We start from the raw sequence: 24,809 nt of genomic DNA on the forward strand, positions 1-24,809 counted from the left end.
TCTGCGATTTTTTTTGCGGGACTGCGACATTGCGGCGGACAGATCGGACCCTTGACTGACATTTTTGACACTTTTGGGGGTACCAGTGACATTACTACAGTAATCAGTGCTATAAATATGCACTGTTACTGTAAAAATGACACTGGCAGGGAAGGGGTTAATTTTATTGGAGAGGGAGGGGTTAATGTATGCCTGGTGCTTATTAACGTGTGTGGGGGGAGGTGACTGAGTGACACAGGAACAGATTGCATGTTCAGCTATGCTGAACCCTGCAATCTGTCACTGCCTGTCATTTAGGAGATCCGCCCGCTCTGTTTACACAAGTGGGCGGATCTCCAAACTCGATTCCCCGACGATCGGGAAAGAGCAGCGGCGATCGCCGCTGCTCCTCCCCTGGCCCGACTCCCGCTGTGACTGAAAACAGCGAGAGCGAGCCTCTGGCGGCGCGCGAGTGCCGCCCACAAGGGGAGGAGTCCAGCGACGTAGGTCTACGTCGCTGGACGGAATCGAGCCACTTTGCCACAGTACTGTCCCAGTGACTGGTCGGCAAGTGGTTAAACTGAAGGAGATCTGTACGGTACAGGACACCTAAAACTAAGAACATGTAATGTATTGCAACTTACCCATCATTGGGTGTGATGGTTGCATAAGTTTTCTTTTATTTTTATTTTACTTGGTGATCCTGCCAGTAATAGGCTTTGGGGTTTAATTATTATAGGCAAATAGACTGTGCACTTTGCAAGTACCGTATTTGCCGGCGTATAAGACGACTTTTTAACCTTAAAAACATCCCCCAAACTCAGGGGGGGGGGGGGTTGTCTTATACGCGGAGTATAAAATGTGAGGACTACTTTACATGGCCCAAAACGAACATCCCTATTAATCTCCAAGCAGGGTAAGTACACAAACCTCCCTATTAATCTCCAAGGTAAGTACACAGGGTTTAATCTCTCAAAGCGCTGGCTGGATGTGCGGGAATACTGTATCGATATGTACCGTAGCTTCGGCTACATACAGTATACCACGCTGACAGAGTCGTAACTAGAACCTTCGGGGCCCCGGTGAGAGAGACCATGAAGGGCTCCCTGTACCCCTGGCTGGGTGGCCCTTCCCTTCAAGCCTGGGGCTCTTCCCACTGATTCTGGGGCCCTTTACCCTCGTTGCGGGGCCGTTTATTATGGTCCTGCATTGGGACCCTTTCACAAGTTCTGCAGTGGGCCCCCTTCCTGCCATCTTGGGGCCTCCCCACGGTGGTGGAATGCCAGGGCCCGGTCGCAAGTGTGACCTTTGTGATCCTGGAAGTTCACCCACTGGTGTCAGTAGTTTTTATTTTTTGGTATTTTAATTGTATTATTTTTTATCATTTTATTTTATTACAATGTCACTGACTATGACTCTGTCCATTCAGAAAAGGAAGGAGCTGGTAAATTAGATATTTACCGACCCCTTCCTGGTTCTCTATTGTGACACATCCCCTGCAGCAGCCGGCAGGAGAGGGGAGGGGGCACAGTTGGGGGGGGGGGGGGACACAGGGGCCCAGAGACAGCAGAGCACAAGTGAACTGTATAGGAGGAGTGGCGGGGGCAGCATACAGAGGAACCAATCTCCTCCATTTTCCTGCTGCAGCTACAGGAGAAAAAAGGAGGACAGTGATTTCTCTACATGCTGCCCCCGCCACTCCTATCCAGGTGTACAGGGGTGCCGCACAGGCCCCCTGGAGCATGGGGCCCGGCTGCAATTGCAACCCCTGTAGTTACGCCCCTGCGCGCTGAGCCAATCACGGTGAGCGATGTATTCATTATTAAATACAAAGCCAGCTCAGGTTGTCGGAGTCAGAGAGAGTAACTTTATCAGCCCGCCTCTCTGACTCCACCAATCTGAGCTGGCTTTTTATTTAATAATAGAATACATCGCTCACTGTGATTGGCTCAGCGTGGTATACTGTATGTAGCCGAAGCTACGGTAAATACCAGTACAGTTTTCCCGCACATCCAGCCAGCGCTTTGAGAGATTACACTCTGTATACTTACCTTGGAGATTATTAGGGACGTTTGTGTACTTACCCTGCTTGGAGAATAATAGTTTGTTTTGGGCAATGTAAAGTAGTCCTCACATTTAATATTCCGCTACCGTACTGAAAATCTTATACGGCGAGTATAGCCCAAAACCTATGTTTTAACTTGAAAATTAGGGGGGTCATCTTATACACCAGCAAATATGGTACAGTTGCTCCAGAGCATCCAATCATGTGCAAGCAAAAATGCTGCTTTTTTATTTGTCCCGCGGGTGATTGTGTATTCCAGGGATCTCCAAAACCTCCAGCTTTTGTGGAACTACCCTAATCCTATGAGGCATTGTAAAACACTGACATTCACAGACCAGTGTCAATTGCGTCGACTAAAACCGACTAAAACGTTTTCGTCGACTAAATTAACACAATTTTAGTCGACTAAAATACAACTAAACTAAAACAATTCAGATGACTAAAATACGACTAAAACTAAAATGGCATTTTAGTCTTAAAGCGGAGTTCCACCCAAAATTGGAACTTCCGCTTTAGGGAGTCCTGACCCCCTGACATGCCACATTTGGCATGTCATTTTTTTTGGGGGGAAGCGGGTACCTAGTTTTGACAGGTACCCGCTCCCACTTCCGCTCGGAGCGCCGCGGCGCCCTGAACGGAAGTTCTCCTCTCCCCCTCCCTCCCTGCAATCTTCTGGGACACGTCAGAGGTCCCAGAAGATTGCCGGCCAATCAAGACGCGCAGCGCGACTCGCGCATGCGCAGTGGGTACCCGGCTGTGAAGCCGCAACTGTCACAGCCGGGTGCCCACAGCAGTGATGCCGGCACAAAAGGGAGAGGATCGAGGCTTCGGGCGGCCGCATCGCTGGACCGTTGGACAGGTGAGTGAATGGCTGGAACTCCGCTTTAAGACTAAAATAGGACTAAAACTAAAATGGCATTTTAGTCAAAAGACTATAACTAAAACTAAATCGAAATTTGCTGCCAAAATTAACACTGGTGCATGCTCAAAGCTTAATACCATAAATAATAACATATTAGATTTTTCACTCCAGGACCAGCAGTAGTATATAATGAGTTTGGAAATTGCAGAGAAATGCTTAAATAATGCATTACAAATTACAATTGAACTACACCCATTCGATTATAGATGACTAAAATGAATTTTAGTCGACTAAAATGTAGGACGTTTTAGTCGACTAAAATGTACTGGAGTTTTAGTCGACTAAATACAACTAAAACACTTGCAGAAGACTAAAATGGGACTAAAACTAAAATGCCATTTTGGTCCTAAGACTAAGACTAAAACTAAATTGAAATTTGCTGCCAAAATTAACACTGTCACAGACATGACATGTATTGTGTCTATTGAGGAAGAACATGGTCAATCGGGGACAGAAAATGTGTTAGGACTACACAATACTTTCCTCTCTCCTCATCCTCATTACATAGGTAGCACACTTCTAGCATAAGATGCTTGGTATATTTAGGGTTTGGCTCCTTCTGTAATAAAGGGTGCAGTAGTTCTGGCCTGTTTAGGGTTTCACGGGCTAGGAGTTTGATTGCTTTCCCTTGCCTCTCGAAGAAGCATTCAAAGGTTAGGGCAGGAAATTTAAATAACCAGCCTGAATATGTATCAGGCTCCAGCCAATCCCTGGAGACGAGTGTCCAGTAGGGGGCTGGAAAGGTGGTTAATAGTCTGAAACGCTAGAGAGCTGGGTTCTCTCCCGACAGGAGGGTCCCAGAGCCTGAGGGGCTGCTGCATTCAGGAAGCCCCTGGACTATGTAGCTGTTCATGAGGAATAAGCGGAGTTAGGGCAGAGGGCCTGGATGGATCTGCTTTGGAGCTGATTGCAGGACCTCACCACAGGGAATCTGGTCTGGAGAAGGATTTTCCCACTCAATGGACAGTGTCTGGAGGAAGTCCTGGGGACTTGTGGGTAAAGACCCTAGCCTGATCCCTGTGATTGTGTAGTGTCCTGAATATTGCAATGGGTACCAGTAGTTGTGCATTGATGCCAAAGAGACTTGCCTTAGGTTGCTCAGAAACCTGCCTCATGGTCCCCAGCTATGAATTGTTAGAGGACAGGCTTCACCTTGAATATTTGTGGGCATTGGACAGTCTAACTATTATGTGCTAACTGTTTTGGAAAATCCCATGTCTTAACTCCTCTCCTGTTAAAGTTATTTAAGCAATAAATGTCAAAAACTACATCCTCCAAACCAGGGGTCTCCAAACCTCCTATACAAAGGGCCAGTTTACTGTCCTTCAGACTTGGGGGGGGGGGGGGGGGGTGGCCGTACTGTGGTCAGTGTGAGTAAAAAATGCTCTGGGAATAAACAATACCCTAAAACCCCAGGGGAAGAACTAGTGCCCCTTTGTTGGCATCAGGTAAAGGAATACTGCCCCATCATTGGTGTCAGTGGCTGGAATTACAGTGCCTTGCAAAAGTATTCGGCCCCCTTGAACTTTTCGACCTTTTGCCACATTTCAGGCTTCAAACATAGATATAAAACTGTAATTTTTTGTGAAGAATCAACAACAAGTGGGACACAATCATGAAGTGGAACGTAATTTATTGGATATTTCAAACTTTTTTAATAAATAAAAAACTGAAAAATTGGGCGTGCAAAATAATTCAGCCCCCCTTAAGTTAATACTTTGTAGCGCCACCTTTTGCTGTGATTACAGCTGTAAGTCGCTTTGGGTATGTCTCTATCAATTTTGCACATCGAGAGACTGAAATTTTTGCCCATTCCTCCTTGCAAAACAGCTCGAGCTCAGTGAGGTTGGATGGAGAGCATTTGTGAACAGCAGTTTTCAGTTCTTTCCACAGATTCTCGTTTGGATTCAGGTCTGGACTTTGACTTGGCCATTCTAACACCTGGATATGTTTATTTGTGAACCATTCCAATGTAGATTTTGCTTTATGTTTTGGATCATTGTCTTGTTGGAAGACAAATCTCCGTCCCAGTCTCAGGTCTTTTGCAGACTCCATCAGGTTTTCTTCCAGAATGGTCCTGTATTTGGCTCCATCCATCTTCCCATCAATTTTAACCATCTTCCCTGTCCCTGCTGAAGAAAAGCAGGCCCAAACCATGATGCTGCCACCACAATGTATGACAGTGGGGATGGTGTGTTCAGGGTGATGAGCTGTGTTGCTTTTACGCCAAACATAACGTTTTGCATTGTTGCCAAAAAGTTGGATTTTGGTTTCATCTGACCAGAGCACCTTCTTCCACATGTTTGGTGTGTCTCCCAGGTGGCTTGTGGCAAACTTTAAACAACACCTTTTATGGATATCTTTAAGAAATGGCTTTCTTCTTGCCACTCTTCCATAAAGGCCAGATTTATGCAGTATACGACTGATTGTTGTCCTATGGACAGAGTCTCCCACCTCAACTGTAGATCTCTGCAGTTCATCCAGAGTGATCATGGGCCTCTTGGCTGCATCTCTGATCAGTCTTCTCCTTGTATGAGCTGAAAGTTTAGAGGGACGGCCAGGTCTTCGTAGATTTGCAGTGGTCTGATACTCCTTCCATTTCAATATTATCGCTTGCACAGTGCTCCTTGGGATGTTTAACCGCTTGCCGACCGCCGCAAGTAAATTTACTGCGGCGGCCAGCCCCTCACAGGCAAAGTGACGTTAATTAACGTCACTAGCCTGGGAGGGTCTGGGGAGCGAGCGCGCACCGCCGGAGGCGCGCTCCTGCTCCCGCGCTGTCACGGACCCCCCCCGCGCGTGTGACCGGCGGACCCGATGTCAGCCGGTCACTCGGCAATCGTCGGGGGAGAGGGAGAAAGTCAGGCAGCTTGTGTAAACAAGCTGCCTGTCATTCTCCTCGGTGTAAATACACTGATCACACGGTTCTACTATGTAGAACCGTTGATCAGTGTCCTTACACCTCAAGTCACAGCCAATCACAATAAGAATCACGCCCCTAGGGACACACACAGCCCCTCCCTCTCAAATAAAGTTAACCCCTTCACTACCAATGTATTTTTAAAGTAACAGTGCATATGTATAGCACTGATTACTGTAGAAATGTCACTGGTAACCCCAAAAGTGTCAAAAATGTCAGTCAAGGGTCCGATCTGTCCGCCCCAATGTCGCAGTACCGCAAAAAAAAATCGCAGATCGCCGCCATTACGCGTTAAAAAAAAAAAACAACAAAAATGACAAAAATCTTTCCCTTTGTTAGTAAACGCGATAACTTTTGCGCAAACCAATAAAAATACGCTTTTTGCGATTTTTTTTTACCAAACATATGTAGCATAAAACAAATTGGCCGAAAATGTTAAAAAATTTTGATTTTTACATTTTTTTTTGGGGAATTTCATATAAAAAAATGTGAAAAATATTGTTATTTTTTCAAAATTTACGCTCTTTTTTTGTTTATAGCGCAAAAAGTAAAAAGCGCACAGGTGATCAAATACCACCAAAAGAAAGCTCTGTTTGTGGGGAAAAAAGGACGTCAAATTTGTTTAGGTACAGCGTCGTACGACCGCGCAATTGTCCGTTAAAGTCACGCAGTGCCGAATCGCAAAATACCCCCTGATCGTTTAGCAGCCAAATCCTCCGGGGCTTAAGTGGTTAAAGCTTGGGAAATCTTTTTGTATCCAAATCCGGCTTTAAACTTCTCCACAACAGTATCTTGGACCTGCCTGGTGTGTTCCTTGTTCTTCATGATGCTCTCTGCGCATTAAACGGACCTCTGAGACTATCACAGTGCAGGTGCATTTATACGGAGACTTGATTACACACAGGTGGATTCTATTTATCATTATTAGTCATTTAGGTCAACATTGGATCATTCAGAGATCCTCACTGAACTTCTGGAGAGAGTTTGCTGCACTGAAAGTAAAGGGGCTGAATAATTTTGCACGCCCAATTTTTCAGTTTTTTTATTTGTTAACAAAGTTTGAAATATCCAATAAATTTCGTTCCACTTCATGATTGTGTCCCACTTGTTGTTGATTCTTCACAAAAAAAATTACAGTTTTATATCTTTATGTTTGAAGCCTGAAATGTGGCAAAAGGTCGCAAAGTTCAAGGGGACGATTACTTTCGCAAGGCACAGTATGTCCCATTGTTGGTGTCACTTGGAGGAAGTGGGAGGAATAGTGTCCCAAGGGCCAGGTAAAGGCAAACAAAGGGCCACATTCAGCCCCCATGTGGCAATTTGGAGACCACTGCTCTAGACTGATTAATTGGAGCTGGAGTGTATGGACTGGTGCTCGGGGCTTCTGTTAGGGAAGAACTAGTTAATACCAGCAACGCTTACGGCAGGTAGTGCAACACATGGAAGGGAGTTGTTTTTTCTTTATTCACAGAATATAGCTGGAAAAGCCAATACTTTTAGATTTCAGTTCACTGAACAGGAAGTTAAGACACTGCATTTCTGGCAGGAAGGATCAACAGGCATTTGTGAGTACTTGCAGAGAAAGCCTGCAAAAAAAAAGCAAATGAATCCACTGTATCTGTTATTGGTTGAACTAGATGGACTTGTGTCTTTTTTCAACCAGACTAACTATGTATCTAAGAACTAGTAGAGTTGTATTAACCTTTTGTTTTTGTGTTTAAAAATTTTCATAGAAAAAAGTCTGCAAAAGTTTTTTTACAGTGTTTAACCACTTTACCACCGGAGGATTTTGCTGTCTTACGTCTGGGCCACTTTTTGCGATTCGGCACTGTGCGACTTTAACCGGTTGCCGACCGCCGCACGACTATATACTGCGGCGGTCAGCCCCGGCCAGGCAGAGTGACGTATCGGTACGTCACTCGCCTGTCACTGACTTGCGAGCCTATCGCGGGCGGGCGCGCGCCCACCGCGGCTCGTTCACAGGCAAGTCAGTGCGTGTGACCGGCGGACTCGATGTCCGCCAGTCACACTGCGATCGCTCCTGTGAAGGGAGAAAGACAGAGCAGCTTGTGTAAACAAGCTGCCTGTCAGTTCTCCCTGTGTAAAAGTGAAGATCTGTCCGTTCTACTATGTAGAACGGTTGATCTTTGCTTTTACACCAATAGGAATGTCCCTACACAGTAGAAAGCACGCCCCTAGGACACACTTAACCCCTCCCTGTCCAATAAAGTTAACCCCTTCCCTGCCAGTGTCATTTTTACAGTAACAGTGCATATGTATAGCACTGATTACTGCAGTAATGTCACTGGTAACCCCAAAAGTGTCAAAAATGTCAGTCAAGGGTCCGATCTGTCCGCCGCAATGTCGCAGTACCGAAAAAAAATCGCAGATCGCCGCCATTACGCGTTAAAAAAAAAAACACCAAAAATGACAAAAATCTTTCTCTTTGTTAGTAAACGCGATAACTTTTGCGCAAACCAATCAAAATACGCTTTTTGCGATTTTTTTTTACCAAACATAGGTAGCATAAAACAAATTGGCCGAAAAATGTTAAAAAATTTTGATTTTTACTTTTTTTTTTGGGGAATTTCATATAAAAAAATGTGAAAAATATTGTTATTTTTGCAAAATTTACGCTCTTTTTTTGTTTATAGCGCGTGATCAAAAAATCGCACAGGTGATCAAATACCACCAAAAGAAAGCTCTGTTTGTGGGAAAAAAAGGACGTCAAATTTGTTTAGGTACAGCGTCGCACGACCGCGCAATTGTCCGTTAAAGTCACGCAGTAAAAAATCGCAAAAAAACCCCTGGTCCTTTAGCAGCCAAATCCTCCGGGGCTTAAGTGGTTAACTGACAATTGAGCGGTCGTGCGACACCGTACCCAAACAAAATTTACGTCCTTTTTTTCCCACAAACAGAGCTTTCTTTTGGTGGTATTTGATCACCTGTGCGATTTATACTTTTTGCGCTATAAACAAAAAAATAGCGTTTATTTTGAAAAAATAACAATATTTTTAACATTTTTTTTATATGGAATTCCCTCCCCCCCAAAAAAAATGTAAAAATCAAATTTTTTTAAAATTTTTGGCCAATTTGTTTTATGCTACCCATGTTTGGTAAAAAAAAAATCACAATAAGTGTATTTTGATTGGTTTGCGCAAAAGTTATTGCGTTTACTAACAAAGGGAAAGATTTCTGTCATTAATGGTGGTTTTTTTTTTAACGCGTAATGGCGACGATCTGCGTTTTTTTTTTGCGGGACTGCGACATTGCGGCGGACAGATCGGACCCTTGACTGACATTTTTGACACTTTTGGGGGTACCAGTGACATTACTGCAGTAATCAGTGCTATAAATATGCATTGTTACTGTAAAAATGACACTGGCAGGGAAGGGGTTAATTTTATTGGAGAGGGAGGGGTTAATGTATGCCTGGTGCTTACTGACGTGTGGGGGGGGAGGGGACTGAGTGACACAAGGACAGATCGCAGGTTCAGCTATGCTGGACCCTGCCTGTCACTTAGGAGATCCGCCCGCTTGTGTTTACACAAGCGGGCGGATCTCCACACTCGATTCCCCGACGATCGGGGAAGAGCAGCGGCGATCGCCGCCGCTCCTCCCCTGGCCCGACTACCGCTGTGACTGAATACAGCGGGAGCGCGCCGCAGAGAAAGGGGAGTGTCTGGCGACGTAGGTCTACGTCGCCAGGCGATAATGAACCACTCTGCCGCAGTAGGCTCAACGTGAGCAGACGGCAAGTGGTTAACCACTTACCGACTGCCCGCCACAGAGATACTGCGGCAGGCTGGCTCGGCTGCACGAACCGACGTATAGGTACGTCGGTTCGCGGAAACACTTCTGGGGGCGCGCACACACGCCCTATTAGACAGCAGGAAAGCCAATCCATGGGGGCCGGCGCCCGCGATGGCGGACGGGAACCCGCGATCGCTCCCCGCTGAGAGAGAAGGACGGTCTGCTGTTGTAAACCCAGCAGACTTGTTCTCTCTGGAATGAACACAGCACCTTTGATGATCCTATTTAGGATAACAGGCCTCCGTGTTGATTCCCTCCCCTATACAGTTAGAAAACACTCTCCTAGGCTCACGCTTAACCCTTTGATCGCCCCATGGTTAATCCCATCCCTGCCAATGTCATTATTACAGTAACAGTGCATATTTTTAGCACTGATTACTGTAGAAATGTCACTGGTCCCCCCAAAAGTATCAAAAATGTCAGTTAGGGGTCTGATCTGTCCGCCGCAATGTCGCAGTCCCACTAAAAATTGCTGATCGCCGCCGTTACTAGTAAAAATAAAAATGACATAAATCTCTCCCCTATTTTGTAGACGCAATAACTTTTGCGCAAACCAATCAAATATACGCTTATTGGGATTTTTTTTACCAAAAATATGTAGCAGAAAACAAATTGGCCTAAAATGATGAAAAAATTAGATTTTTTTTTTATTGGAAATGTATATAGTAAACTGTGAAAAATATAGTTTTTTTTTTTAGAATTGTCGCTCTTTTTTTGTTTATAGCGCAAAAAATAAAAATAGCACAGGTGATCAAAAACCAACAAAATTTGTGGGGAAAAAAAGGACATCAATTTTATTTAGGTACCGCTTTGCCCCACCACGCAATTGTCCATTAAAGTAACGCAGTGCCGAATCGCAAAAAAATGGCCTGGTCATTAACCACCTCCCACCCGGCCATAGTACATATACGGCCGGGCGGGAGTCTCGTCCTTCTGAATGGACGTTCCGGAACGTCCTTCAGAAGGAGAGAGATTGCACCGCCGCGGGCACGCGCAGCGGCGCGATCTCGATGTGCCTGTGTCCCTCGGACACAGCGCAACATCATTCGGCAGGAGGGCCCTGTGATTGGCCCTCCTGATCACATGACGGCTGTGTCCAATCACAGCCATCATGTAATGTAAATAGAGCCGTTGTAACGGCTTCAATCTCTTCTCCTCCTGACAGATCCTGTCAGTGAGGAGTAGAGGAAAGGATCGGTGCTGCAGCTGGGGGGATCAGTGAGTATTTCTGATTACTCACTGATCACAGGGGGGGTCTGTGCTGGTAATCAGAACATTGATTACCAGTGCAGCCCTGGGGGGGGGGGGGGGGGTGCCACTAAGCCACCAGGGATGCCCACCCATGACCACCAGGGATGCCCACTATGGCCACCAGGGATGGCAAGCAGGGCCCAGAGAGCCTGCCAGTGCCCTCCCTATCAGTGTTGCCCACCAATGCCATTTATCAGTGCTGCCCACCAGTGCCGTTATTGCCATCTATCAGTGCCGCCCACCAGTGCCCATTATTGCCCATCAGTGCTGCCTATCAGTGCCCATCAGTGCCCCCATCAGTGCCAATCAGTGCCACCCATCAGTGCCGATCATTGCCGCCCAACAGTGCCACCTATCAGTGCCCATCAGTGCCGCCAATCAGTGCCCATCAGTGCTGCCTATCAGTGCCCATCAGCGCTGCCTATCAGTGCCCACCAATGCTGCATATCAGTGCTATCTATCAGTGCCACATATCAGTGCCCATCAGTGCTGAATATCAGTGCTACCTATCAGTGCTGCATATCAGTGCCACCCCATCAGTGTCTCCTCATCAGTGCCTGTCATTGCGGCATCATCAGTGCTCATCAGTGCAGGAAAAAACATATCTATTTACAAAATTTTATAACCTAAACAAAAAAACTTTTTTTTTTTTTTCAAACTTTTCAGTCTTTTTTTATTTGTGCACCAAAAAAGAAAAAACCTGACGGTGATCAAATACCACCAAAAGAAAGCTCTATTTGTGGGGAAAAAATTACACAAATTTGGTTTAGGTACAGTGTTGCATGACCGCGCAAATTGTCATTCAAATTGCAACAGCGCTAAAAGCTGAAAATTGGTCTGGGAAGGAAGGGGGTTTAAGTGCCCAGTATTGAGGTGGTTACGGGAGCAAATCCTTCCGGTCCAGAAATGGTTAAAGAATGCCCAAAGGGGTGTTGAAAGCTGTATTATGCTTGTAGAGTATGGTATTGATAACCGGTCACCATTTACTATTTTCTACACAGCTTCCTTGTTGGAGAGGACGGAACCGTGTATGAAGGTCGGGGATGGGCAACTGTCGGAGCTCATGCTAAATCTTATAACAGTGCCAACATTGGTATCTGCTTTATAGGAACTTTTACAAGTAAGTGATGGTGCAGAACATCATTAAAGAACCAAATAAGGGACTATAAAAATGTATTAGGATGAACTTGAGCACTGCTATATATAAACTCAAAGTGAATAAATGAAATGTGAATGTGTAATAATTAGGGATGCACCGATACCAGTTTCTTAAGATGAGTACCAATACTTTTTCTCAAGTACTCACTGATACCAATTACCAATACCTATACAAATATAATAACCACTTCAACTCCAGACCTTTTTTTGACACTTGCTTACATGTAAAATTCTGTATTTTGTTTCTAGAAAATTAGTTAGAACCCCCAAACATGATATATTTTTTAAAGCAGTGTCCCTAGAGAATAAACTGGTGGGTGTAGCAATTTTTTTATGTCAGATATTTTTCACATAATTTGCGCAGCGGTTTTCAAATGCAATTTTTTGGGAACAAATACACTTTTATTTAATTGTTTCCTTATTTAATTTTATTTTTTTACACTGTTGCTTTAAGTTTTTTTAGCACTTTTATTGCTGTGGTTAGTCTAAAGGCCCGTACAAAGGGATCTATTCCCCAGGTGTTAAAGTGGAGTTCCACCCATTTTCGTAACTTAAAGCGGTTGTAAACCCGAAAATGAAAAAAAAAAAAAAAACCCTGCAAGACAAAGCCATAATGAGCTAGTATGCATCGCATACTAGCTCATTATGCATTACTTACCTTAGAACGAAGCCCCGACGCGGACCCCCGGACATCGCTGCGGGCGCCGCCATGATCCGGAAGCGTCTCTTCCGGGTTCGGCGGCTCCGGCTCTGTGATTGGCCGGAGCCGCGATGACGTCACTCCCGCGCATGCGCGCGGGAGTGATTTTCCGGCAAGCTGCCGGCTAGGAAAACTGAAGGTCCCCCCGGACCTTCAGAGCGCATGCGCCGCTCGCGTGAGCGGCTGCATGCACTGCAAATATCCGTGCCGGTTTAGGAGATATTAATTATACCTACAGGTAAGCCTTATTATAGGCTTACCTGTAGGTAAAAGTGTCAAAAAGCGGGATACTACCGCTTTAAGATCTATGTAATCCCCTTTAAAACGATTTTTACCAATGGAAACTTTTTTTACCTTAATTTCTGCTTTATTCCTCCTCTCCTCACTTCCGGGTCCGATCGACGATGACGTCATTCGGCGATTCGCAGTGTGTGCTGGGATGTATTCCATTCCAGAAATCTCGCAGTATCACCCAGGAGCTGAGCTGTACTGTGTGTATTCAGGCCGTGACCTGCCCCGCCTCCTCTCAGTGAGTTGTACTGTATGCATTGTATTCAGGACGTGCTCTGCCCCGCCTCCGCCCTGCCTCCTCTCAGTGAGCATATAATGCTTTCAGTCCTCGCTCACTGAGAGGAGGTGGGGCAGAGAACGGCCTGAATACAATGCATACAGTACAACTTACTGAGAGGAGGCAGGGCGGAGGCGGGGCAGGTCACGGCCTCAATACACACAGTACAGCTCAGCTCCTGGGTGATACTGCAAGATTTCTGGCATGGAATACATCCCAGCACACACTGCGAATCGCCGAATGACATCATCGCCGATCGGACCAGGAAGTGAGGAGAGGAGGAATAAAGCAGAAATTAGGGTATTTACTAGCAAAAAAAAAAAAAAAAAGTTTCCATTGGTAAAAGTCGTTTTTAAAGGGGATTACATACATCTATGTAATCCAACCTATTAAAAATGGGTGGAACTCCGCTTTAAGCACAACTCAGTACACCATATTGGTAATTACAACATAAGGAGCTGCAGCAGGGATGTAAGTGTACGGCGGCGCCCTTGCCGAGGTGTTGTTGAGGGACATTCAGGCATGAACTAGTTGACCTGGTAATCCGCTTTATAACCAACTTAATGTACGGTACTATATTGAAAATGAATTCCTTTTGGTCTCATCATGGAAGTAGCTCATAAATTGTCCCCTGAAGAAACCGTCATGGTGAAACATGTTGGGATTGCTACTCCATGATACCAATATATATACATTTCGTCTTTGAATTGAGTATACATGCAGCCTATAAACTGATTTTAATATTATATGTCTTTCATATCTGTTATTTTAAATATAACAATAAAACTTTATATACTTTTTAAAAATCTTTATTGGTTCATTGGCACCTTAACCACTTGCCGACTGCCGCAGGACTATTTACGTCGGCAGTCAGCCCCTCACAGGCAGAGTGACGTAGATCTACGTCGCTAGCCTGTGAGGGTCTAGGGAGCAAGCGCGCGCCCCCGGAGCACGGACCCCCCCGCGCGTGTGACCAGCGGACCCGATGTCCGCCGGTCACTCGGCAATCGTCGGTGCAGAGGGAGAAAGGCAGGCGGCTGATGTAAACAAGCCGCCTGTCATTCTCCCCTGTGTAGAAACAGTGATCATACGGTTCTACTATGTAGGACCGTTGATCACTGTTCCTACACCTCAAGCCACAGCCAATCACAGTTAGAAGCATGCCCCTAGGGACACACATAACCCCTCCCTCTCAAAAAAAGTTAACCCCTTCACTGCCAGTGTAATTTTACAGTAACAGTGCATATGTATAGCACTGATTACTGTAGAAATGTCACTGGTAACCCCAAAAGTGTCAAAAATGTCAGTCAAGGGTCCGATCTGTCCACCACAATGTCGCAGTACCGCAAAAAAAATCGCAGATCGCCGCCATTACGTGTTAAATAAAACAACAAAAATGACAAAAATCTTTCCCTTTGTTAGTAAAGCAATAACTTTTGCGCAAACCAATCAAAATACGCTTTTTGCGATTTTTTTTTTTACCAAACATATGTAGCATAAAACAAATTGGCCGAAAATGTTAAAAAATTTAGATTTTTTCATTTTTTTGGGGAATTTCATATAAAAAAATGTGAAAAATATTGCTATTTTTGCAAAATTGACGCTCTTTTTTTGTTTATAGCGCATGATCAAAAAATCGGACAGGTGATCAAATACCACCAAAAGAAAGCTCTGTTTGTGGGAAAAAAAGGACGTCAAATTTGTTTAGGTACAGCATCGCACGACCGCGCAATTGTCCGTTAAAGTCACGCAGTGCCGAATCGCAAATTAGGCCCTGGTCAGGAAGGGGGTAAAATCTTCCGGGGCTTAAAGCGGAGTTCCGGGCACAAAAACAATATTTTTTTTTGTGCCCCTCCGCTAGGAATGCCTCACCTGAAAAGGAATTGGATAGTTATTTTTTTTTTTTTTTTTTACTTACCTTGCAATTGAAGATCGAAGATACTCACCTCAGAGTACTTCCTCCCTCGGAGCCGCGGCTCACCCCGTTACTTCCTGCCTCGCTATGATTCCTGGGAGCTGAACGTCACAGCTCCCAGGAATCAATGCGACGGCACCGGCCCCGCTCGTCATTTCCAGGCGACGCGGCATGCCCAGAAGCTGTGGAGGAATGCGGCGCCGCGCCGGAAGTGACGAGAGGGGCCGGTGCGGCGCATTCTGGGACAAGAAGACGCGGAAGAAGACACAGAAGAGGACCGCGCCGGCTTCAGCTTCCCACAAGAGAGATGGAAACGCTGTGGAAGAAATTTTCTAAGTAAGTATTTCTTCTAAAAGGTAAGTGCGAACCAGGACAGATCAAAGGCTAGCCATTGTGGAATGTACTAGCCCTGACTGTCCCGGGGGTATTTTTATTAAAAAATGACATCTGTGCCCGGAACTCCGCTTTAAGTGGTTAAAAATCCCCACCCTAATTTTCTCTTCCTCCATGATCTATGGGTGGTTGAGGTTTTTTTTCCTCATTTAAGTAGTATAGTTTTGGTCCGAATAAAATCATAAGAGCAAGACTATGCATGCTCGTAAACCAAATACATACAAAACAATTCAACACATGACATCACTTCTAAAGTTGAATTCTGTCATACGAGAATTTTCGTATGAAAGTAACCTCTTCACTTTCCATATGAGACTAGCATGCAACAAAAACAAGAAAATTTGTCCGATAATCTGATCGTGTGTACGAGGCTTAATACTAAATAAATTTTATGTGGTTCTGTTTATTTTATTATTAAATTATTATTATTATATTATATATATATTGCATTTTGAACCGCATCTGATTTGCATGACATGTGACTCAAGCTGGCTGGCTTTCTATGGAACTGTTTCGCATATTTGTAGGCCGGTCGCAGTGCGTTTTTTTTTTTTTAAATCAGGTACTATTTTCAGTCTGGTTCAGGTGCAATTTCCAGTATCATACACTGTAAAAATTTGCATCAGAATTTACGTCACACTCCTTGCCACATGGGCAAAGAGAGCTATTAAAAAAGTTGACTTGCCATTAGGCTTTTGTTCAGTTTTCTGAATGATCTGGCATATAACACATGGCTGCTTATAGCCGTATTAAACCAAAATGTAACATATTGCAGCTTAGCAATTATTGGATATGGTGGCTGCATTCGTTTTCTATTTTTAGGCTTTTTACTGTTTGATGATCTGGCCAGTAACACACCTCCTGTATTAGAGAGTCTCCACTCTGGATGAAGGAGCACCTTTGGACAGCAGCATTGTGAGTCTGGGGGAGGAAGGGAATGTTAGATGTACCAGTGACAGAGCTACCAGGGTCGCAACCTGGCCCTGGAGCACTGTTGGGGGGGGAGGGGCAAAGAGGTCGTACTGCAGCTACAGGGCTTTGAGCTGAGAGAGGCTCACTCTCACATCCGGCACTGACCGTTCCCCCTTCTCCCACACAGACAAAATTGAGAGAGCTGGTTCGGCTCATCCTCCTCCCACCCTCCTCCCATCCTCCTCCCAGCCGAGTGAGCTCTCCATCCATTCACTGTTAGTGAAAGTGATTGTAAAGTCTCGTTTTATTTCCTTTGAAAATAACAAACATGTTATACTTACCTGCTCTGTGCAGTTGGTTTTGCACAGAGCAGCCCAGATCCTCTACTTCTTGGGTCCTTCTTTCCTGCTCCTAGCCCCTCCCTCCTGTTCAGTGCCCCCACAGCAAGCAGCTTGCTATGGGGGCACCTGAGCCAAGTCACAGCTCCCTGTGTCCATTCAGACACGGAGCCCCAGCCCAGCCCCCTCTCTCCCTCGGATTGGCTAGCTAACTTTGACAGCAGCAGGAGCCAATGGCACTGCTGCTTTGTCTCAGCCAATTAGGAAGGAGAATCTCAGATGGCTGAGGCAATTGTGGACATCCCTGGACAGAGAGGGACTTCAGGTAAGTATTGGGGGGGGGGCATTCCAGAGTCCACAGAGATCCCCCTTACAGTGTAGGTGGAAATTCTGCAGACTCTGATTATGTTAGGGGTGCTCTGCGGACTGTGATGTAAGGGGCGCTCTGTGGACTCTGATGTAAGGAGGGATCTCTGGACTCTGATTTAAGGGGGGGGGGCGGCTCTGCAGACTTTGATGTAATTGGTGCTGTTATATCACAGTTCCCCTTTACACCAGTCTGCAGTGTTTCTTACATCAGAGTTCCCTCTTTACTTCAAGGTTTTCAGTGTTCCCCCTTGAATTAGAGTCCCCTGAGTTCTCCCTTACCTCAGAGTCTGCAGAGTTGCACCCTACAGTGTAAGGGAACTCTGTGGATTCGGATGTAAAGGGGAACTCTGTGGAATCAGATGTAAAGGGGAAACTCTGCGGATTCATATGTGAAGGGGAGCTATGCAAATTCAGATGTAAGGGGAAGTCTGCGAATTCAGATGTAAAGGGGGAACTTCATAGATTCAGATCCAAAGGGGAACACTACAGATTCAGATGTAAGGGAAACTGCAGATTCAGATGTAAAGGAGAACTCTGTGGATTCAGATGTAAAGGAGAACTCTGTGGATTCAGATGTAAAGGCAAACTCTGTGGATTCAGATGTAAGTGTAAACTCTGTGGATTCAGATGTGAAGGGGAACTCCACAGATTCAAATGCAAAGGGGAACTCCACAGATTCAGATGTAAAGGGGGAACTTTGTGGACTTTGATGTAAAGGTGGACTTAAGTGATTTAATCCATATGATTAGAAAAGCTCTTTATTCACAACATATATGAATAGTGTATACTACAACAAACAAATTTGCCATGTGCCAATAACGTGTTTTGGTTTGGCTTGAATAAAAGGTGGCAACCCTACCCAAGATGGCAGAAAGGGAGACCCGCTGCAGAACATGTGAAAGGGTCCCGCTGTGGGACCTTAATAATGGACCCTGTTATGGGAGTAAAGGGCCCCAGGATCAATGGAAAAGGCCACAGGCTGGAAAACATGGGGGGGGGGGGGGGGTGGGCAGGTTTTTCCTTTACGGCCTCTTTCTCCGGGGCCCTGCAGGTTCTAGTTAAGCCTCTGAGATGTACTAGCAGATTTAGATACAATAACAAATTGAGGCCAAACTCCAGCTAACACTTTATAATCAGATACAGCAAACAGCTGTTTTTCCTTTTAGGATAAAGGTTTTACATGAATAAATAAAAGCTGATCATTGTAAGAACCCCTGTCAGTGTTAATTTGTTTGTCTAAACTCTGTAATCTGTTACATCTGGAAGAAAGCTTGTGTTTTTGAAGAATAGACTTACTGGCCAGATCACCAGGTATAAATAGAAGTTTAAAAAAGAAAACAAATGCAGCCATCACATCTAAGAATTGGTAAGCTGCAATATAATAAATGTTTGCTTTTGGGTTTAATACCCCTTTAACAGATATAACCAAATCCTGAACCAAATCCTGTGAAAAAAAAAAGGTTAGGACTGAGTTGTATCTTAACCGCTTGCCGACCGCCAAGTAGATATACTGCGGCGGTCAGCCCCGGCCAGGCAAAGTGACGTATACATACGTCACTAGCCTGTCACCGGCTTGTGAGCCAATAGCGGGCGAGCGCGTGCCCGCCCCGGCTTGTTCACTGAGGAGTCCGTGCGTGTGACATCGGGGCCGCCGGTCACACTGCGATCATCGGTAGAGAGGGAGAAAGGCGGGCGGCTAATGTAAACAAGCCGCCTGTCATTCTCCCCTGTGTAAAAATGAAGATCAGACGGTTCTACTATGTAGGACCGTTGATCTCTGTTTTTACAGTAGTAGCCACAGCCAATCACAGTTAGAAGCACGCCCCTAGGACACACTTAACCCCTCCCTCTCCAATACAGTTAACCCCTTCCCTGCCAGTGTCATTATTACAGTAACAGTGCATATGTATAGCACTGATTACTGCAGTAATGTCACTGGTAACCCCAAAAGTGTCAAAAATGTCAGTCAAGGGTCCGATCTGTCCGCCGCAATGTCGCAGTACCGCAAAAAAAAAATTGCAGATCGCCGCCATTACTCGTTAAAAAAAAAACACCAAAAATGACAAAAATCTTTCCCGATAACTTTTGCGCAAACCAATCAAAATACGCTTTTTTTTTTTAACCAAACATATGTAGCATAAAACAAATTGGCCAAAAATGTTAAAAAATTTTGATTTTTAAATTTTTTTTTTGGGGAATTTCATATAAAAAATTTGAAAAATATTGTTATTTTTGCAAAATTGTCGCTCTTTTTTTGTTTATAGCGCATGATCAAAAAATCGCACAGGTGATCAAATACCACCAAAAGAAAGCTCTGTTTGTGGGGGAAAAAAGGGCGTCAAATTCGTTTAGGTACAGCGTCGCACGACCGCGCAATTGTCTGTTAAAGTCACGCAGTAAAAAATCGCAAAAAAACCCCTGGTCAGGAAGGGGGTAAAATCTTCCGGGGCTTAAGTGGTTAATAGAATGACTTTTACATATGAATAAGCCAACAAACTTTTTTGAAGGTATAAAATCCTCAAAAAATGGTAATTTCTTTGTTTCTTCTACTAAAGTTGCCAATTAAAGCGGAGTTCTGCCCTGAAAATTTTTTTTTAGATAAAAATACCCCCGGGACAGTCAGGGCTAGTGCATTTAAGCAACGATAGCCTCTGAACTGTCCCCTGTTTCACTTACCTTTTAGAAGAAATACTTACCTTGAAAATGTCTTGTCCAGCGCTGCCATCCCAGGTGTGGGCAGCTGAAGCCGGAGCGTCCCTCTTCCTGTCCTCTTCGGTGATGTCGGAGTCCCAGAATGCCCTGCTCGTCACTTCCGGTGCAGATGAATCATCCCTGCACAGCAGGGAATGACGCGCCTGCACCGGAAGGGACGAGCAGGGCCGATGCAGGCGCATTGACTCCTGGAATCGATGACACTCATCTCCCAGGAGTCAATGCAAGGAGGAAGTGACGGCGCGGGCCGCGGCCACAGAGGGAGGAAGAGGAAGGAAGGTAAGTATATAAGTAAGTGAATCAAAAAAAAAAAAATGTAATTATCCAATTCTTTTTCAGGTAATTTAGAGCAAGCGGACGGGGTAAAGTTGATTTTGAGGGTGGAACTCCGCTTTAATTTTCATTACTATTTTTTTTTTTTTTCCTCCATACAGATCGTGTCCCAAATAATGCAGCCCTGAATGCTGCAAAAAGTCTGATCAGTTGCGGGGTGGCCAGAAAGTTAATCAGAGGCGATTATAAACTGCGGGGTCACCGAAACGTGAATCCAACCGCCTGTCCCGGGAATAAACTCTACAATGTCATTAAAGGATGGCCTCGCTTTAAAGCTTGAGATGGATCCGCAGTATGCTCTGTGCTTATTGTATATCCCAAAAGGCAATTTCCCCAAATAAATTGAATAAAGCTTTTAGCAGAGAAGTAGAAGCCAAGATCACACTCATCTGTACTCGTGTCATTAAAGGTTATTAAAATTGCTTACAGATAACATCATGAAAAAGCCAGAGTGTCCATATCCACATCAATGCTTTGCTTTCACTTTTCAAGCAGAAAAAATAAAATAAAAAAAATTAGCATTTATTGTGTATGTTTTTCTTTTAAGGTTACATGTGGATCAAAATATTTTTTTTTTATCAATGTACAAAAAAAAAAAGGAATTAATATTTGTATACTTCCAAACCCCCCAGACAGGCTATGTGGGCTTGTTCCCAGATCAGTTTCCTATTTGCGGTCATAAATGCTATTGATAATGAGTGATGATTGAATGTGCTGAAATTTATTTTGACTCAAAATCCCCCCCCCCCAACTGGAAAAAAAAATCTACAAACTGAAATTTAGATTGCAATTGAAGTTAAAGCGGAGTTCCGGACTCAAAAAAAATTTTCTTTTTTTTTAAAATACTGCCTAAATAGAGATCCATCGCCCTTTAACCACCTTGCACCCACGAAAGACGGCTACAGCGCGGGCTCTAATATCCGGGAGGCCGTCATTAAACGGCCTCCCAGTAACAGGTTCCCGCGAGCGTGCATCGGGGAAAATCTGTGTCGGCCGTGTCCCTTGGACACAGCCAATCACAGATCGTGGTGAATGGCCAATCACAGAACATCCAATGAGAGATGATCTCAAATGTAAACATATGAGATCATCTCTCATTGCCAGCTCTCCTTCCTCACACAGAGACTGCATGTGAGGAAGAGGAGAGCCGATCAGACACAGAGAAATGTAATCAGGGCACTGATCACCAGTGCCCTGATTACACAAGAGGTAAATAAAATGCCATAAGTGCCCATAGTGCCGCCATCAGTGCCCACAATCAGTGCCCATAGTGCTGCCAGTCAGTGCCCATCAGTTATGTTATACTTCTCATATGTGTTTTTTCCACCGACTGCTTTCAAGGACTATTGCCGCTTTAATACTGCCCTAGACATTGCCGCTTTTACAATTAATGCACGCCCCCTTTTCTTCTATATAACCTCCCTTCCTTCCTCCTATCTGGACACTTGATAAAGGAGTGCGCATGCCCGACAGCGGCATGTTGCGCATGCTCTGAAACGCGTAGTGAAGCCCGGATACGCCCACACAGCCCACACTGTCTGTGACATCAGACGCTGCCGCTCCAGCTCTCCGCAGCTCCACCGCCGATCCGAAAGTCGCCTGAGCCTACCCCCGGACCTCTCCCGGATGATCGGACCGCACCGGAACCAGAGCAGGCACCCAGCCAGTGGACTACACCACGCAGCGCACTGCAATGAATTAACAGATGTGAGTCACCATACCTTCTTGTCCAATAAACCTGTTTTACTGCACTCAAGTGGCGCTTCTTCCCCCTTCTTTTATGCTTGATACAGAGCTGCTTCGCTCACCCGGATAGCAGCCCAGAGTGCCGACCAGCCCAACCCCCTCTATCCACTTCAAGAACAGTGGATCTACACCCCAGCTTCTCCCCGCCCTGAACCGAGACTAGCCCATCACAATCACAGGCACACAAACCCTCCATCCTATCCCTTCCAAGATCCTTCAAGCTTTCATTTTTCCGATGTGCCAGTGCCCTAATTGACCACCAACTGACCATTGTTTTCACTTGCAGCCAACAAAAGGATTAGCACCCCCTGTAAGCGCTTAAAATATACTCTCTAGTGCCTATCAGTGCCTGCTCATCTAGGCACTGATGGGCACTGACTAGCAGCACTATGGGCACTGATGGTGCTGCCCATCAGTGCTCATCAGTGCCGCCCAACAGTGCCACCCTTCAGTGTCCATCAGTGCCAACCATCAGTGTCCATCAGTGCCGCCCCTCAGTGCCCAGCAGTGCCACCTCTCAGTGCTCATCAGTGCAGCATATTAGTACCTCCTCATCAGTGCCACCTCATCAGTGCCCATCAGTGCAGCCTATCAGTGCCCATCAGTGCCACCTCATCAGCGCACATCAGTGAAGGAGAAAAATCTATTTATTTTCAAAATGTACTCACAGAAAATGAGAAAAACTTTTTTTTTTTCAAAATGTTCTGTCTTTTTTCTTTTTTTTGTAAGAAATAAAAAACCCAGAGGTGATTAAATACCACCAAAAGAAAGCTCTATTTGTGTGAAAAAAATGATAAAAATTTCATATGGGTACAGTGTAGCATGACCGCGCAATTGTCATTCAAATCGTGAGAGAGCGCTGAATGCTGAAAACTGGCCTGGGCAGGAAGGGGGTGAAAGTGCCCTGTAGGCAAGTGGTTAAATAACAGCTAATCACATACTTAGTAGTTTTATAGGGTATGATTTATGTCAAATTCTTACTTTTAAAAACGTTGTATGAGCGCGGCCATCTTTGCTGCGATGATGTGAAGCCGCAGTGTAATGACGTCTTGCCTTCTTCCTGCTTGCAGCTCATTCTGGCTACCCAGAATGCGCCACAAAATCTCACGCATGCGCAGTACTATGTGATCGGCATAGTACGAGTTTCCATAGGGACGGCAGCATCGGAGGAAGTTGCCACCCCTATAAAGCTGCTGCCCCCATAATAACAGTGCCATTAAAGCTGGTGCCCCTAAAACAACAGTGCAATTGAAGCTGCTGTCCCCAAAATAACAGTGCCATTAAATCTGGTGCCCCCAAAATATCAGTGCCATTAAAGCTGGTGGTGCCCCAAAAATAACAGTACCAGTAAAGCTGGTGTCCCAAAATAACATTGCCATTAAAGCTGCTGCTGACCCGAATCATACATACCAGAATTGCAGTAAACTGAAGCAAGTTATAAGGATGTTTCCCAAAGAAACGATCAGTCTGCCTCCTCTCTCGAACGCACAAAAGGGTATACTGGCAACAATAGCCTGTATACCCTTTTTAAAGATGGCGCCATACGCGCTGGACGCCGCCTATCATCGCGTTATTTCATGTTTGGAAATAACGCGATGAGATGAGCAGCCGGCCGCCCACGTCATTACCCATTGCCTCTTGGAAGTGAGGAGTAAGAGCTCCCAGGAGGCATTGCGGAACAGGAAGTGACGGCGTGGGCCGCAGCCGCAAAGGGAGGAAGTGGAAGGAGGGTAAGTATATTTTCTGCAAAAACAAGGTAAGTAAAGCAAAAAAAAATTTGTGTTTATCCAATTGTTTTTTAGGATATTTACAGCAAGCGGATAGGCCAAAGTTGTTTTTGAGGCCAGAACTCCGCTTTAACGAGGGACCATTTCTGATCCATTTATTGCCAATCAGATAGCATATCTGAGCTGTGGGGGACCTCTTCTAATGTAGAAACCAAAGAAAATATAAAACGAAACTGAACTTTAAAAAAAAAATAAAAATTGCACTGTAAAGCCTTAAGCACTTCAGCCCCGGAAGGTTTTACCCCCTTAATGACCAGACCTTTTTTTGTGATTTGGCACTGCGTTCATTTAACGAAAAATTGCGCGGTCGTGCAACGCTGTACCCAAATACAATTGATGTCCTTTTTTCCCACAAATAGAGCTTTCTTTTGGTGGTATTCGATCACCTCTGCGTTTTTTAGATTTTGCGCTATAAACAAAAAAAGAGCGACAATTTTGAAAAAAAATGCCATATTTTTTTACTTTCCGCTATAAAACATTCCCAATAAAAAATTTTTAAAAATTAAATTTTTTCTATCAGTTCAGGACAATTTGTATTCTGCTACATATTTTTGGTAAAAAAAAATCCCAAAAAGCGTATTTAAATTGTTTGCGCAAAAGTTATAGCGTTTACAAACTACGGGATAGATTTTTGGACTTATTTATTTTTGTTTTTATTAGTAATGGCGGCGATCAGTGTTTTTAAGCGGGACTGCGACATTGCGGCGGACAGATCGGATCCCTAACTGACATTTTGACACTTTTTGGGGACCAGTGACATTACTACAGTAAACAGTGTTAAATATTATGCACTGTTATTGTATAAATGACACTGGCAGGGAAGGGGTTAATACTAGGGGTGATCAAAGGGGTTAATGTATGCCTAAATATGCTTGCTCACTGTGGAGTGGGGGGGGGGGGGGGAGAGCTCTGTGACAGGCACAGAGAT

General features: G+C 44.9%; 1 protein-coding gene across 1 annotated transcript in view; it reads left to right on the top strand.

The window, feature by feature from the left end:
- The window catches only part of LOC309560271 (peptidoglycan-recognition protein SC2-like), a 30,922-nt gene extending 10,253 nt beyond the window's left edge, over positions 1 to 20,669 (top strand). The window contains exons 3-4 of the mRNA XM_082263856.1: positions 11,952 to 12,070; positions 20,450 to 20,669. Of these exons, the coding sequence (XP_082119982.1) occupies positions 11,952 to 12,070; positions 20,450 to 20,628 (298 nt within the window). The 3' untranslated portion in view covers positions 20,629 to 20,669. The remainder of the gene's footprint in view (positions 1 to 11,951; positions 12,071 to 20,449) is intronic.
- The last annotated feature ends 4,140 nt before the right edge of the window (positions 20,670 to 24,809 follow it).

Source organism: Pelophylax lessonae (genome assembly GCF_965119305.1).
Source record: "Pelophylax lessonae genome assembly, chromosome: 7".
In the NCBI taxonomy this organism is placed as follows: Eukaryota; Metazoa; Chordata; class Amphibia; order Anura; family Ranidae; genus Pelophylax; species Pelophylax lessonae.